Here is a 12,843-nt window from a genome sequence, read left to right as displayed (position 1 = left end):
GACAATGAGGTGGACTGAGAACTGGCTGAGAACTTGCTTAGAGTTGTGGTCAGTAGTGCAAAGTCTAGCTGGAGCCCAGAAACTAGTGGTGTACCTCAGGGGTCAGTACTGACTCCAGTCTTGTTAAACTTATTCATCAATGACCTGGATGAGAGGACAGAGTGCCTCCTCAGCAAGTTTGCTGATGATACCAAGCTGGGAGGAGTGGCTGATGTACCTGAGGGCTGTTCTGCCATTCAGAGAGTCCTGGAGGGCTGGGCAGAGAGAAACTTTCTGAAGTTCAACAAGGGCATGTACAGGGTCCTTCATCTAGGGAGGAATAACCGCTTGCACCAGTACAGGCTTGGGTCTGACCTACTGGGAAGCAGCTCTGCACAGAAGGACCTGGGAGTGCTGGTGGACAACAAGTTGACTATGACCCAGCAATATGCCCTTGTGTCCAGGAAGGCCAGTGGTATCCTGGGGTGCATTAGGAAGAATGTTGCCAGCAGGTTGAGGGAGCTGATCCTGCCCCTCTACTGGCAAAGCCACATCTGGAATACTGCGTCCAGTACTGGGCTGCCCAGTACAAGAGAGTCATGGAACTACTGAAGAGATTCTAGCATAGGGCTACAGAATGATTAAGAGACTGGAGCATCTTGCCTCTGAGGAAAGCCTGTGAAAGCCAGACCTGTTTAGCCTAGAGAAGAGAAGGCTGAGGGGCGATCTTATCAATGTCTATAAGTCATATAAGAAGGGAGGGGGCCAAGGGGAGGGGGGCAGACTCTTTTCAGTGGTGCCATGTGACAGGACAAAAGGCAACAGACACAAGCGGAGACACAGGAATTCTGCCTGAATATGAGGAGGAATTTCTTTCCTGTGAGAGTGACAGAGCACGGGAACAGGTTGCCCAGAGAGGCTGTGAAATCTCCTTTGAGATATTCAAAACCCACCTAGTTGTGATCCTGTCTAACATGCTCTAGGTGACCCTTCTTGACCAGGGGGCTGAACTAGATGATCTCCAGAGGTCCCTTCCAACCTTACCCATTCTGTGATTCTGTGATTTTGTGAAGATAGAGGAGGTTCAGAATCATCTGCTTGTACTATGTATATTGCAAACATGCTTCAAGAGCTAACCAAAGATATGGAGCATAATAGTGTAAAGAAAAATTCTATAGAAGTGTGTGATAGATTCTATAATTAATAAGTTTTATTTCACCTTGTTTTGTTTTCTTACCAGCTGAAAAATCTTCTATTTAATACTGGAGCAAAGGACTTGTAACCTTTAAAGTGTTTGGTAGGGTTGTGTTGAGTGAAATCTAGTTTAACAGCTGATGAAAGAGGATAAATTATTTAAGGAAAAAAAATTGATTAAAGTTACTGAACTGAGAAAAAGAAAGAATTCCCATAACTATTTACTCTGAATAACTGCAACAGAAGGAGCAASGCTGCTATTTGTAGATATAATGAAAAAATCTCCATAACTGATATTCTCTTTGTGTTTTAGGACATATAACTTTCAAGGTAGCTTAGTGTAACTGTTGGTTCTTACTCATGTCAACTATTCCAATCAAATTAACAGAAATATTCAGTGAATAGGTTTGAGGCTTATCTTTTGAATATCTTTTAAACTAACGTAACCTCTCTCTATATATTTAACAACTCTACAGAACGAAAGACGAAAGAAATTCTGTGGCATCTGAAGTTTCATGTATACAATAAGATGTCCAAATAATTTTACTTAAAGAAAATATCTGTGTGTTTTTTGTTTTGTTTTCTGAATATAATCTGAAATAAACAGAGAAAGAGAAAATCATCATTAATAGAATTTGAGGTGCGGATTGGGAGAATGGTAGGTAAACAAATAGTATTCATTTCAACATGGTAAAATTTCTACTCATATAATCTTTAATGGTATAACATTGGTCAAATTTATAGGACAAGTTTTTTTTTGTTTGAAATGTACTGACTCCCCCAAAGAGCATAGAACCATGATTTCTAACTTGCCAAAAATTATCTCCTGGTTTGAAGCTATGGTAAATGGAGCTACTGTGATGTCTGAATGTTTAAACAGGGAAATCTTGATCTTTACTGTTGTAGTGGTTTTAATTATTTATATGGCACCCTGACTGACATAGTCTGTTCTGTTCGATCTTTCCAAATTCAGAAAGCTGTTAAATGTGAAGCTTCAGAAGTATTTTATCAAGTCCATAAACCAGCATTGTTAAACTAGTAAAATTATGTAAATGYAAAAGGAACCTCAAATCTCAGATAGGTTTTCCAGGAACTGGCATCCTCCAGCAGACTAAGAATGAAGCCTTATAGCTGACAGAGAATATGGTATTTTTGCAATAGTGGGAGAGCTCTGCCAGAAGAAGGAAACTAGATTTACTACCTCAGAAAAGGTTAACAAACTTATGGTTAATAACATTCTTTACTGAGGCATTTTTCTCAGAAAACATCAATTTGTCATTATACTAGTGTACTCATAAGAAAAAGATGGTCTCTAAATTTCTTCATGTTGAATTATTTTGGTTGAAAAGTGCTGAAATGATCTTGTTAACCTTTATTAACTAAGGAAAATCTCCTTTTAATTCAAGCTGACTTTTAATTTCAAAATACAGTTAACATAGTAAATAAGGCTAATAGTTTTAAAAGGTCAAAACCAAATGAAGCATTTTGAAATAATCAAAATATTTCAGTGTACGTGATTGGGTATGTAAAAATGTTTATGCTCTAGACATTACTAACATTGCAAGGTGAGAGAAAAAATTGGTGTCTTCAAAATTCTTACGAGAGAAAAATGTTTTTATGTACTTCTGTATATTATGAGTATACTTCTGCATCTTACAGTTGATTGTCAACAAGAAATAGCTAATACCTTTTAGACAGACCAACTTTTGTGAAGGAGAAATTGCTAATTCTAGAAAGATTTTCCGGGAGGTATAGGTGCATACCACTATTGTGGTGCGTATACCACTACCGAGATGTTATTATGAGACGATACTTAGTATGCTGGTGTTAGAATTTATGAATTAAAGAATTTATAAAAATTTTTGAAAACACTGGAAATACTTCCACTTCCTGCAGTTATCTCTGAATTGTGTTTAGCACAGTCATAAAACTAGCAGCGAAATGCTCTAGTAGTAGACTGATGGAACATTGGAACATCTCCTACCCATTTTGGAGAAAATAAAAGAATAAATGAGAATAAAATTTCTCTCRTGATGAGAAATAATTCTTCATACTTGCCACAGCCCAGAAAATAATAATTTATCAGTACCTGCATAAGGGCACAATGGTCTCACTTGATATTTACCCCAGAAAATGTCATACAACCTTAGTGTATGCTTTTTCTCTTCTCCCTCACTTCATATATATGCATTCTTAAAGGGTTAGCTCTTGGGAAAGGGATTTTCACTTCCTACATGAAGATAGTGGCAGTTTATTGTTATTACCACTGCAATACAAATAATGGTAGTAATAATTATTATCAGAATCTATAAGTGAAAGAAATGATAGCACTGAAAATAAAATGTAAGACAATGATAGAGGCAATGTTATTGCCCTTCTTGGCCTAAATGGCTACACAGAATTTACTTCCTGAAAGCCATTCTTGTTGGGAAGAGCAGTTGATGATTGATTCTGGTTGCTCTTGGGTTCAAATCCAGCTTATTTATAGAAACTATGCTGTGTTCTGTTTTTCAGAGGATAGTACAAAGAATAGTAAGTCATTTCCTCACAGCTCAAACCCTACTTTCCAGTAAATTCTCTGTGAAAAGAGCCCTTGGTTCATCTCAGGGCCCTTGTAAAGATTTGTCTGTTGCAGCACACTGCATTTTTATTTTAACATTTTTCTTTTACCATACTTCCACATTAATACTGTCTGTTTCTATTATTGTAAGTAAGGAGGTATTTGATTGCACCAGCCATCAAGAAGAGGGGCTAACAGCCTCCAGCATAGCAGGAAATCTAATTAGGAAGAGAAAAATCCTAAAAGAAACTTCAAGTCCAGCTTATCAGCCAGGATCCTGCGTATATGAAGTAGTGCACATTTCTGGAAGAATCTGTGAAGCAACATCCTTGAAGCCCCAAAACATGTTATGAGTCTTTTCCTTGGCTTATGCAGTGAATCTTTTTTTTAATCTTTTTAGGAAACCAAATTAAAAAAAAAGCCAGATATAAAATAGAGGTATACATTTTGRAATTCCATCAAATGTGATTTCGTTGTGTGATGATTTCTAACTAGCCAAGGATTACAGAGTTAGTCACATGTGTGTGCAATGCTTAAAAACCACTTGCAATGAAGATTTGGAAATTACAGGATAAACAGGATTTCTTCTGAACTGTTGGAAGATTTTAACTTTTAAAGTTTTTATGAATTAAAATAAAGCATAAGTCCAAGTTATTGGTGGAGGGACTGAACAAAAAAAAAAGAAAGAAACAGAAATTAGCCTGTAATCATTCTGCAATAAAGGGCTAATGATGCCCTTTAGTCCACTTCATAGGGGTAGAGGAGTGTGTATTCAGATTCCATATGAAAACCCTCGAGCCCTGAAACATGTTACACCCCACAGGTTTATGTAAATCCTTTGGAGGGCTGTATGGGGTTGACAGTGATGTGGCTTTGGAATAAATGGGCACACTGGACCAAGGGCTGACTGTTGTCTAATACAATACTTAGAAGTTCCCTCCTAAGTTGAAGCACTGGAGTTACAGTTTAAAATTATATTAAATTTCTGCCTTACTCATCAGTACTGTGGAACTGAATAGTAATGGTTAGCCTAGTTCATTAACATTTTTGAAATATCTAAAATATTTCTTTCAGATAAGATTAAGGGTTTGACAAGGGTACTGGGAATAAAGGAGTTCCAAATTAAGTCTGCTCCATATTTAATCCCCTCTCCCTGCTCCTCATTGCACAATAGCAAGCTTTCCTAATGCAAATAGGTTGCTGATATACTTCCAACAAGTATCCTACTTAGCCAAGAGATGGGATTAAATGGATTAAATAGCCTCCTTATTTTTCTATTACAAACTAGCATAAATTTGAAGTTTCTAAAACTTTCATGAAACAGAGTCAAAGAAAAAGATTTATCTTGGTTAAACTTGGAATGCCAGTAATTTATTTATAGTTTGTATAATTAAATGTTATTTTGAAAGTTAACCACAATCTAAAAAATACACGTTTTCATCTTAAATAACTTTGCAGAGGGGGCATTGTAAAGAATTATAAAACTTGTTTTCAACTTAATTTCAAGGCATAACATAACATTTATTGAAAGTGATCCTTTTCCACACACACACAAAAAGATTCAAAGAGAGTAGAATTTTCTTCAAAATTTTTTCCAGCAAATTTCTAATTAGAAATTTCTAATTAGAAAATTCTAGTTGGAAATTCACTGGAAAAAATACTGAGAAAAACTCTGCTTCCTCTACTTCTGAAGTAATATCTCCCTGTCTGATAGTGCCATGATCACTGACCCGGTACAAATTCGGTAAATCAACAGATTGGAAACTGAAATGATTTTATTAAGCATAAATTTTGTCTTCCACCCCAGGTTACAGAAAAGTTTGAACAAGTAACATTCCTTATCTTTTGATCCTTATGAGAAATGTTATTATGCAACTGGTGCCGCAGCCCATTCTTGGCAAGTATGGGAAGGAACACACACACATCAATGTGATGCAAGTTCAATCCAACTTTATTCCTTTGTCTATCTAATTTATATATCTTTTCTAACAAGCTCATGTATCAACGCACCTCGCAAAGCATTTCTATTGGTTGTCTAGCATTGTCCATGCGCATCTACTCAGTTTCTAATTGGCTGTTGTGTTGACTCCCCTTCTGGGTGCACATTCTGTGAGTGATTACAGGCATCTGCTTATCTGCTGGGTTGACTCCCTTTCTGGATGCATATCTTGTCAGTGATTACAGGCATCTGCTTATCTGCTGGGTTGACTCCCTTTCTGGATGCATATCTTGTGAGTGATTACAGGGGTCTGCTTATCTTATCTTCTTAGTCCTCTTGCCCTCAGGAATCCCTCCTTGGTGACTTTTGAATGGCTTGTTGCTTACTTCAGTTCTTTATAATCCTGCAAGATAGCCAAGGCCCCGACAAACTGGGAATTGATATAGCACACAATCTTATCAAAGTTATCAATCTTATCAAGTTATTCATAGCCATCAAGTGTAAACATTTTTAAACAAATATAAATTACATCTGATTGCAAACTTATCAAATTTAAATACTTTGAATAAACAAGTTCAAATCCGGAAATCATTTTCTTCTTGGGGCATTGTAAGAGAGAGAACTGAGCATGTATATTCGCTGCAAGGGACATTGTAGTTGCTCAGAACCTAGCACTTCCCTTCTCCTGAAATCACAAGCTTAGTGTTCCTCATTTCTCATGCATGAACCATGGAGCTGCCAAGTGAAAGGGCAGTTATTTATCTTAAAGCATGTTTTTATTGATAGAATCCTGTGTTCCTGTACTGGGAAAACACCCTTTATACTACAGGAAATAGTTTCATATTAATCTATTAAAAGCTAAATTTCTATTTCATTACTCCTAATTGAAGAAAAATACTTGAAGAAAAAATCATCAGCCAGTCTCTATGCTGGATCATTAGACTATAACAGAAATGACTGGAACTCTCGGTTAATATTGAGGAGAAATTATATTGATCATTGGACTGCAAGAATCCAATAACAATTTTGTATTCATCTGAGTTACTATGTAATATCTGATGTGTTTCATAATGTATCTGAACTCAAGCTCAGATGTGAACAAAGATAAACATTCTTTCATTCTAGTTTGCTTACCAAAATTTTAATCAGAAGATATTCTGCATGAGCTACTCCAACTAAGTAATGCATTTGTTATTTTGCATTCATGGAGGCTATGACATTGCATTGTAAAAATATATGAAACAAGGGGACCCATTTCCTAACAAATCCCTTTCTCACAGTGGAGTTTTTTTTCACTAAATATATCCTCAAATTATTAAGTAATTGAAAAGTAGATAGTCTCTATTTCTTGCCTTTCTCTTTTCCTATATAATTGAGAGCATGGCTACAATATGCCTCATATAAAAACTGTTTAAATCCTTCTGTGGGACATATTTCCACATGCATTTTGGCATAGGAAGGTCAATTACAAAGCCCAAGTATATATAATTTATTACAGAATTTATAGGAAAAGCTAGCCATACTTATCCTTGCAAAAATATGGATGTAAAAAATAAGTAAAAGTAATCTTCTAATTTAGTGAAGTTTGGGTTTTCAGATAAGGAATAACATTTGGGCTCCATATGACTGTTAAGTGTACCAAATTTAAAATGCCAAAGCTCATGCTGCAGAACAGTGATAGTATACAGTCATTACACCAACTAGCCATTTAAAGGGAAGATAAAACAGCCAGTGGGATGATATATGAAGACCAGTGTGACAGAAAATATGGTCCCATATTTTCCCACACTATGGGAACTGCCCCGTTTATTTTAAACCTAGTGAACAGAAGCTGCAACCATCCACCTCATGTTTCATATTTATCTTTGTATAGGCTAAAGCCTAGTATTCTAATTTTCTCACTGATGGAAGGAACCGCAACTGCAGAAATGACAGAAAGTTGCATGGGAAATCTACAATATACATACTTAGAAAGCTTGTTGAGATTCCCGAACCTAAAGATGAACTAGCAATAAGAAAGGCACAACAGCGATAAAGAAATTTCTAGTTATAGGGGTAAAAAATGAATCATGAGCTGCCTTTATATGGCTCAAAACACAACATGCCCAGATGGCACAGGTGCCTCAGGAGGGCTTGCCCTAAATTGCTACACCATTGCCTAAGATAAGGAAAGCATACTGCATACGTGTTTTCTCAAGTGGAGCCAGATTCTTAAAGGAATTGAAGCTAATTGTTTCATTAAAACAGCACTTGAACTGACTTTTCTGATTTCCTACCAAAGGCCGTTCTGGAAAGCCACATTCTGTAGTTCTGTTGACACAATCCAGAGATACGTAAAGGAAACAAGATTCCCATTATTACTCAATTATTTTTGATATGATGTAGGAATGTGCAAGACACTCCACGGTCTCTACCATTGTCCCCTGTTCTAGACTCCCTTGCAATTTTCCCTGCTGTTTCCAGATGTACTTAAGCTTTATTCTTCCCACTGACAGTATTCTCCTAAACCATTCTTGCATTTTATGCCATCAGAATTGGATCTGCCAGCCTACCAACAGGCTAAAGAGCAGTGGAAATAAAAACACAATAATAATTTGAACATGCAGAGAAAGGAGGTATAATCATTTGTGGGTAATGTTTTTATTGGTTGAAAGTTTCTTTCTAGATACAGCAGATGTGATGTAAAGCAAGAAAGTTACTGGAGGCAACACAAAATTTTTGTATGAAGTGAACAGATTAAACTGTTTGTTTAACTGTCAAAAATGCTCCACAAATTGTTGCTGATGTCAGAAACCTTATTAGGTTTCTGAAAAGGTAGGGAAGCTTCAGCCAAATCAGAAGGTAGAAGGACCTCAGTTTTTTGAGAATGACATCTGAAGAGTATTTAAACTGTTTTCTGTAAAAAGAGAGGGTAAGTTTCCAGTATGTATATAATCATGTCAACATTTATATTGTTATTCTCTATAAAGCAGAAACAAAATGCACAAATGKTGGATGATTAGAGAGGTCAGGAAAGTGCTCTATTCAGCTGTAATTGTAGAGTTTTAAAAAAATATTTTGACATCAAAAATACTATTTTTTTAACTCAACTTTTTGCTATGATTGGTTAATTCATGTGAAATCAGTAAAGAAACAAAATGGCAAATTAAAAGCTGTAAAATAGGAATGTCATTTTGCAGTAGTAACAACTAATTGGAAAAAATCAGTTCACTGTAAACTTACTGATACCTGTTCAAGCCAACACTTAACTTGCACAAATATTCAGGAAAATATCATTAAAAATTCTATCACCTTGTGAATCTGGAAAATGCTTTGAAAGAAATACTATCCCATGTAGAATTTCTCTGATGCTGTAATCAAGATTGGCCCTCTTCCTGCTCCCACTGGAGCACAAGACTTTATCTCACATGGAAGACCTGAATACTCAGTTTTATTTATTAAATGTATTTTAAAAACTATCTTTGCCTTATATAATCTGGCAACCTTCCTATTAAAAAAATGATGTGACTCCTTTATCTTTTATAGGATTTCAAAACAAGTTACCATGTTTTCCATATCATTGTTTTTTTGCCTGGGTTTCTCAGTTTTGAGTAATGAATGCACATATGCTTTCAAATTTTGAAGAAAATTTGCATTTGAGAATATCCACGTAATGAATATTAAAAGGTAATCTGCCATTTACCAAAAAGGAGTTCAACATTTCAGTAATACTTTTCAAAACAAGGAACAATCCCAGTTACTCACAGTGGGTCTAAAAGTGGTGAAACACTTCAGTCCAAGTGTGAGTGGAGGCTTCAATCCAGGAACAAGAGAAATGAAGTATATGCCATAATCCATTACACAAAGTGAAAGTTTACATAATTTGTAAGTCTTCTCCTTTCACAAAAGTATGAAATTGAAACAGAGGGACTATATGGAAGAAAGGAAGTCAGGGAAATGAAGTGACAGTCCTGTAATGACTCCTCAGTGTGGAAAAAAAAGGCATTCTAATGACACAGGCTTAAATTTTATGGAATTTCCATCACTGAAGAATACAACTATTGGCCTAGTGTAACTCAAAGATAGAAAAAAAAAATCTTTACAGTAGACTCAGGTATAATTTAGAATTTCAGAAAAATGAATCTAGAGGACAGGTTCAAGTGCATTTATATACTTAGGACTATATTTGAAAGATTTGTCATGTGAACTTTAGTTCTTACTAGTCAACAGCAAAGTTGAACATAGTAGGGTTTATTTTTGATTTGAAAGGGTCTGTTCCAGTGCATATAAATTTTAGCACTGGACTTTTGTCACTGATCAGGAGAATAAGGTAGTTTTACTGATACCCAGACAAACAGTCATAGCGTCTTAGATGTTGTAATGGCACTTTATTTTTCATTCTCCTATTCAGAGTTTCTACAGACATCTCAGATAAGACAAGGTTACAAATGTTATTGTATTGTCTACTGCAAGATAYGCAAGGAAAGTTACTACGTTGCTTTCCAGGCAAATATAAAGCAGTATGTGTGACTGTACAGCAGATGATTTTTTTTTAATGTCCTTCTCTGTATTTGCTGCATTATTTTTCTTACACTATGTTTGATCAGGAGCAAGGTCTTACATCCAAGAAGACTGATGGAAGAAACATAGCTGTGGCTTAATCATGTGACTACTGAAATCTGTAGTAAAATTCATACCAGTATCATAAGCAGCAAGAAAAAGCTCTAGAAAATTATTCAAGTCTCTCTAAAAACATGTAATTCAGTTGTAATTTCAGTTGATGAAAATGTGATTTTTTTCTTAGCTCATGTAATAATTGTTATTATTCTGCATGAGAGATTTTTACAGATCTTATTTGTCACAAAGGSAAATTACAAGGCCTACTGGGACAGCTAGGTGCAGAAAGTTAAGTCTGGGTTGACTGTATTTTAGATGAAGGTCAAATCTAGTGTTTTAAAGTAGAAATTAATAATAGCTTTCAGTATACCCTCTAAGGCAAAACAGAATACTACTATGCACAGCTCTTAATAACCAAAAGGAGTATTCTGCAGAATCACACATTTTAAGAAGTACCTTGTATTCTCACACAATGTACGCCATTAAAAAGTATTTTAACGATATATTTTAATATATACCCTTGTACATATTCTAATTGCAGGCAATATATTAGCCAAAATTTGCTTGCTCTTTGTGTTTTTTTTCCTATTGTACAAAAAACAAAAGTTCTTGCAGATTACTCTGAGTATTAATTACAACTTCTCTCTTCTCTCATAACAAACAAGTCTGGAAGTCCTCTTGATTCTGTACTTTTATGCAATAACCTTTTAAAAATAAATAGAGAGCTATAAAGCTTCCAGTAGTATTAAATTTGGGTAGATATTCACTTGCTCTAAATGTTGCTTATTTTTGATGATTTATACTCTCTTCTAAGCTATTGCTGTAGTTTCCATAGTAAATCATCTTTGATTTGGCTCATGGTTATTAATGAAAGAAAGTTTGAAGCACATCAATGTTTCATACATTGCTTATCAGCCATTTGCCAGTGATACAAGAATATCAGGTGAAAGGAAGGATGACTTTACATCTATTTTCATGGCTACGCATTCAAACTTTTTGCCTTGCAAAAAAACTTAGATGTCCTAAAGCTAATGAATGTGATTGAATGTGTTAAACAGAATGACCATTCCCTTCTGRTCTTTAGTAAAAGTGACCTCACATGCTGGCCATTATCCCGCTATGTTTCCTCCGGTTAGGCATTTGACTATGTTCCTTTGCAGAATCATGAGATTGTAACACWCACAATTTTCCTGTAAGCTGGATTCTACACATCCTCATTCTGTGTTCTACACATCCTTAATCTACTAAGAACAGATTTAAATAACTCTGAGGTATGAATACAAATGAAATTTGAATCTTAATATTTCTCCCTCTATTTTTGTAGCCGGATCCTGCAGGCAGAGATATCTCCATCCGTCCAATCTTGGAACACTGTGAAAACACTCACATGACAATTTGGCTTGGAATAGTCTATGCATATAAAGGGCTGCTCATGGTAAGTATAGCTTGTTCTGCAAAATACTGCCTTCAAGTTACCATTTATTGATAGGAATGAACTGAATTACATTTRCTTTCCTGATGGCTGGGAGTGAATTAAAACTTTATTGAGCAAATCTTTTATAATTTAGCCTGTTCTAAAGTTCATTAAGTGGCATTATGTGGATATGATATTATGCGAAATAAGTAGGACACTTAACATAACATTTAAGCTGAATGCTGTAGATATACTGCAAACCAAGAAATTCAGCATTTGAAAGATGGATCTGTGAAGGAGATAACCTTGTTAATAGACAAGCTTAATCATCTGGATTTGTTTAGGTTCTCCAAAGGAGTGGAACCAGTCCCGTATTTCTCGGTTTTCATTTTAATTGTTTGTCTCTGAGTTGTAACTAGCCTTCAGGAGTAGTCACAGGAGATGAAAGATGAACCTGGAGTCTAAGTCAAAATAACCTTTTTGTCACTACAGCCTATCTCCACAAAAGGATTTTGTTACAAAAGTAGAACTCAGAAACAACAATCCCAAATCCTGATAGCTTAAAAATAATAATAAAAATAAAACTGATCATTGATCCTCATATCCTAAGCCTCAAGGTTTTAGAAACATCGTGTTTTTGATAGCACTAACCAGATGAGCACCTCTCTTGAGCTAAACCTCATCTGAATCCTCCAGTAAACTAATCATCTGTTTACACTGCCTAGAGGGTTCAATCTGTCTATCTGTACTTGTAGCACACCTGTTGATTAGGTCATCTGAAAGACTGGATCAGCTGCTTCCACTCAGCATGTCTGGTGTTCACTGGGGATGGGGGGAGAGTATGCCAGGAAGAGTGAGTTGTGCATGCTTGAAATATGTCTCTTCCMTCTCTATGGTGAATCACTGTTCTACCAAGCTGCAGAGTCCTGCTTCTTTTTGTGTTGCTCTTTCAGGCTGAGAGATCTTTAAACGTGCTATACAAAGTTCAGCAGGCAGGAATGAGAGTGTTTTTTATTCTAAACAGTCAGTAGTTTTGTATTCAGACTGGTGTTCAGGCAGAGAAGGGAACTGCACCACATTTTTCTTCTTGCTTGATGAGAATCTGATCCCTGAACTACTAAAACGAAGCTTCCCCACCTTCCACTTTGGAAGCACAAGATT

At 35.8% G+C, this 12,843-nt stretch overlaps 1 protein-coding gene across 1 annotated transcript in view; it reads left to right on the top strand.

The window, feature by feature from the left end:
• Positions 1-12,843, top strand: part of GABBR2 (gamma-aminobutyric acid type B receptor subunit 2) — a 202,375-nt gene that overhangs the window by 159,236 nt on the left and 30,296 nt on the right. Inside the window, exon 8 of the mRNA XM_085317035.1 lies at positions 11,593-11,703. Coding sequence (XP_085173161.1) covers positions 11,593-11,703 — 111 coding nt within the window. The remainder of the gene's footprint in view (positions 1-11,592; positions 11,704-12,843) is intronic.

Source organism: Rhea americana, unplaced genomic scaffold (assembly GCF_003343005.1).
Source record: "Rhea americana isolate MKP2758 unplaced genomic scaffold, rheAme1 scaffold_486, whole genome shotgun sequence".
NCBI lineage: Eukaryota > Metazoa > Chordata > Aves > Rheiformes > Rheidae > Rhea > Rhea americana.
This window is presented reverse-complemented; position numbering and strand designations above follow the sequence as displayed.